This window comes from Octopus bimaculoides, chromosome 4 (genome assembly GCF_001194135.2).
Source record: "Octopus bimaculoides isolate UCB-OBI-ISO-001 chromosome 4, ASM119413v2, whole genome shotgun sequence".
NCBI classification, from domain to species: domain Eukaryota; kingdom Metazoa; phylum Mollusca; class Cephalopoda; order Octopoda; family Octopodidae; genus Octopus; species Octopus bimaculoides.
In genome coordinates, this window is record NC_068984.1 from 145,380,711 (window position 1) to 145,382,961 (window position 2,251).

Here is a 2,251-nt window from a genome sequence, read left to right on the forward strand (position 1 = left end):
GTTTTAGAGGTATTTAGGAATAAATTATTTAATTTGTGCTTTAGTTTTCCTTTTTTTTTTTTTTAGCCAGCAGAATATAGTTTGAGGGAGATTTAACCGTTGCCATTTCATGCAGGTGAAGCTGCCACATAGATGAACGACAGCTTCCGTCGGCTGGTCTTATAGTTTTCCCGTTTTCAACGGAAATAGGCAGTCAGACTAATTTGGGATCATTAGGGAAATTACTTCAATTAATTATTAAAGAAAATTAATCACTGTATCTAAAAAAAAAAAAATACACACACATATCGTTACATACAATAAAGTCATTGATCTGGTCGCAGGTGGACGACGATAGATTTTCGTCACACATCGGTGACCTGATCAATGATTTAGTTCCGTGTCAGCGATCCTTCGACACTTTATAGAATTCGATATTATTAAGAAATAAACAAAATTGTATGTAGAAGTGTTTGTTTGTCTGTGTGTGTTGGTTTGTAAACGGTTAATGTGAATCTTCCGCGATGTAACTACTTCAGTTTCAACACATGATCTCAGATCAAAACTGTTGCCAAGCAAGTATTATAACTCCGAAATCAATATATTAATGTTTATTAATATTTTAATATTTAATATTTAATATTTCTCTTGCCGAATTGTGGTTGTTAGGCAAGTGGTGACTTTCAGGGGGAAATCCTGAAACTGAAACAATAAGATCATGGAACACTCGTGACATTAATTTAAACCCGACAACCACATAACCGTAAAGCCACTTATAGTTTTATCATACAGCTACCGAACTCCCGAACTCTCTCTCTCTCTCTCTCTCTCTCTCTCTCTCTCCGACACACACGCTTCCTCTCCATTGTTAGTGACCAGCTTATTGATTTACGGCAAACAAAATGTAACAGATCTAAATATAATCGCTCCTATGTTTCAAATGGCGATCATATTAAGAAACCAATTTTAATATTCGAACTCGAAATCGATAAAGTTATAAATAATAACGTATAAATATTGAATTCAGAAACCGTTGGAGGCAAAAAGCCGAAGAGGAATCAGAACCGACATCTTCTATTTCAATAGTTACACGTTACTAAGGCGGCGAGCTGGCAGAATCATTAACATGCCGAACAAAATGCTTAGCGGTATTTCGTCCGTCTTTACGTTCCGAGTTCAAATTCCACCGAGGTCGACTTTACCTTTCATCCTTTCCGGGACGATGAAGCAAGTACCAATTCAACATTGGGATCGATGTAATTGACTTACCCACTCCCTCAAAATTGCTGGCCCCGTGCAAAAATTAAAAACCAATATTTACACACTCTTATTTATAGCTTTATCCACTTCGAGTTCTGCCGTTAAAATCGAATTATTTCACGTCTCCCAAAGTTTTTAAAGTTGTTTTGACATAAACATTATTTCTCTCTCACGTGTGAAATAAATAGTGACCGTTTTTAGCGCTTTTGTAGATCACCACTGACGAAAAAAAAATTACAATACAATTTTCCTGCTGATTGTCATAATAATGTCGGAGTTTGGTCAAACATCTGCAACAGTGAACTGGTGATGAACAGTGCATTTACACATTTTATTTTATCTGTTAGGATATTGAAGTTCAGTGAGATTAAAAAGAAGGGAAACGAGGGAGTAGAGACATGTAAGACATGGTGAAATTTTCAGTCGAGCGCAAACCATCCATTCCGACATTCTAACAATTCCACAAACCAGCCATGCAGAAATAGTATTTTATTAATCATTCCCGAATGGATGAGGGGGAAAATACATCAAATTGTCAAAAAGTCGAACGGGTGACTGCAGTCTCGATTCTAACATAGAAGTACTTTACATCATCGCTAATACATTAGCAGTGGAGGCTTGATTCTTATACTCACCAGATTTTTCAATATCAACGGTACAGAAATGTAGTGCCGCGCTGTGTCTAATAGAATACCACGATGCCGGAATCTGGGACTGTCTCTTATAAATGTTTTGTTCACAACTATCTGAAATGGAAATGTTATGTACACACATGCTTACATATATACGCGGGTACATAGAACCATACATACATACATACATACTTAAATGCATGTGTGTGTATGAATACACACATGCGTGCGCACGCACACACACACACACACACACACACACACACATATATATATATATATATATATATATATATATATATATACACTGTGTGTATGTGTACGTATGTAATATAATTATATTTATTAATATAATACATCATTATGATTTACTTGTATAA

The 2,251-nt window shown here is 35.6% G+C and overlaps 1 protein-coding gene across 1 annotated transcript in view; it reads right to left on the minus strand.

Moving 5' to 3' along the window:
- LOC106878756 (beta-hexosaminidase subunit beta) overlaps positions 1-2,251 on the minus strand; it is a 31,009-nt gene that overhangs the window by 19,461 nt on the left and 9,297 nt on the right. Inside the window, exon 5 of the mRNA XM_052967697.1 lies at positions 1,875-1,985. Coding sequence (XP_052823657.1) covers positions 1,875-1,985 — 111 coding nt within the window. The remainder of the gene's footprint in view (positions 1-1,874; positions 1,986-2,251) is intronic.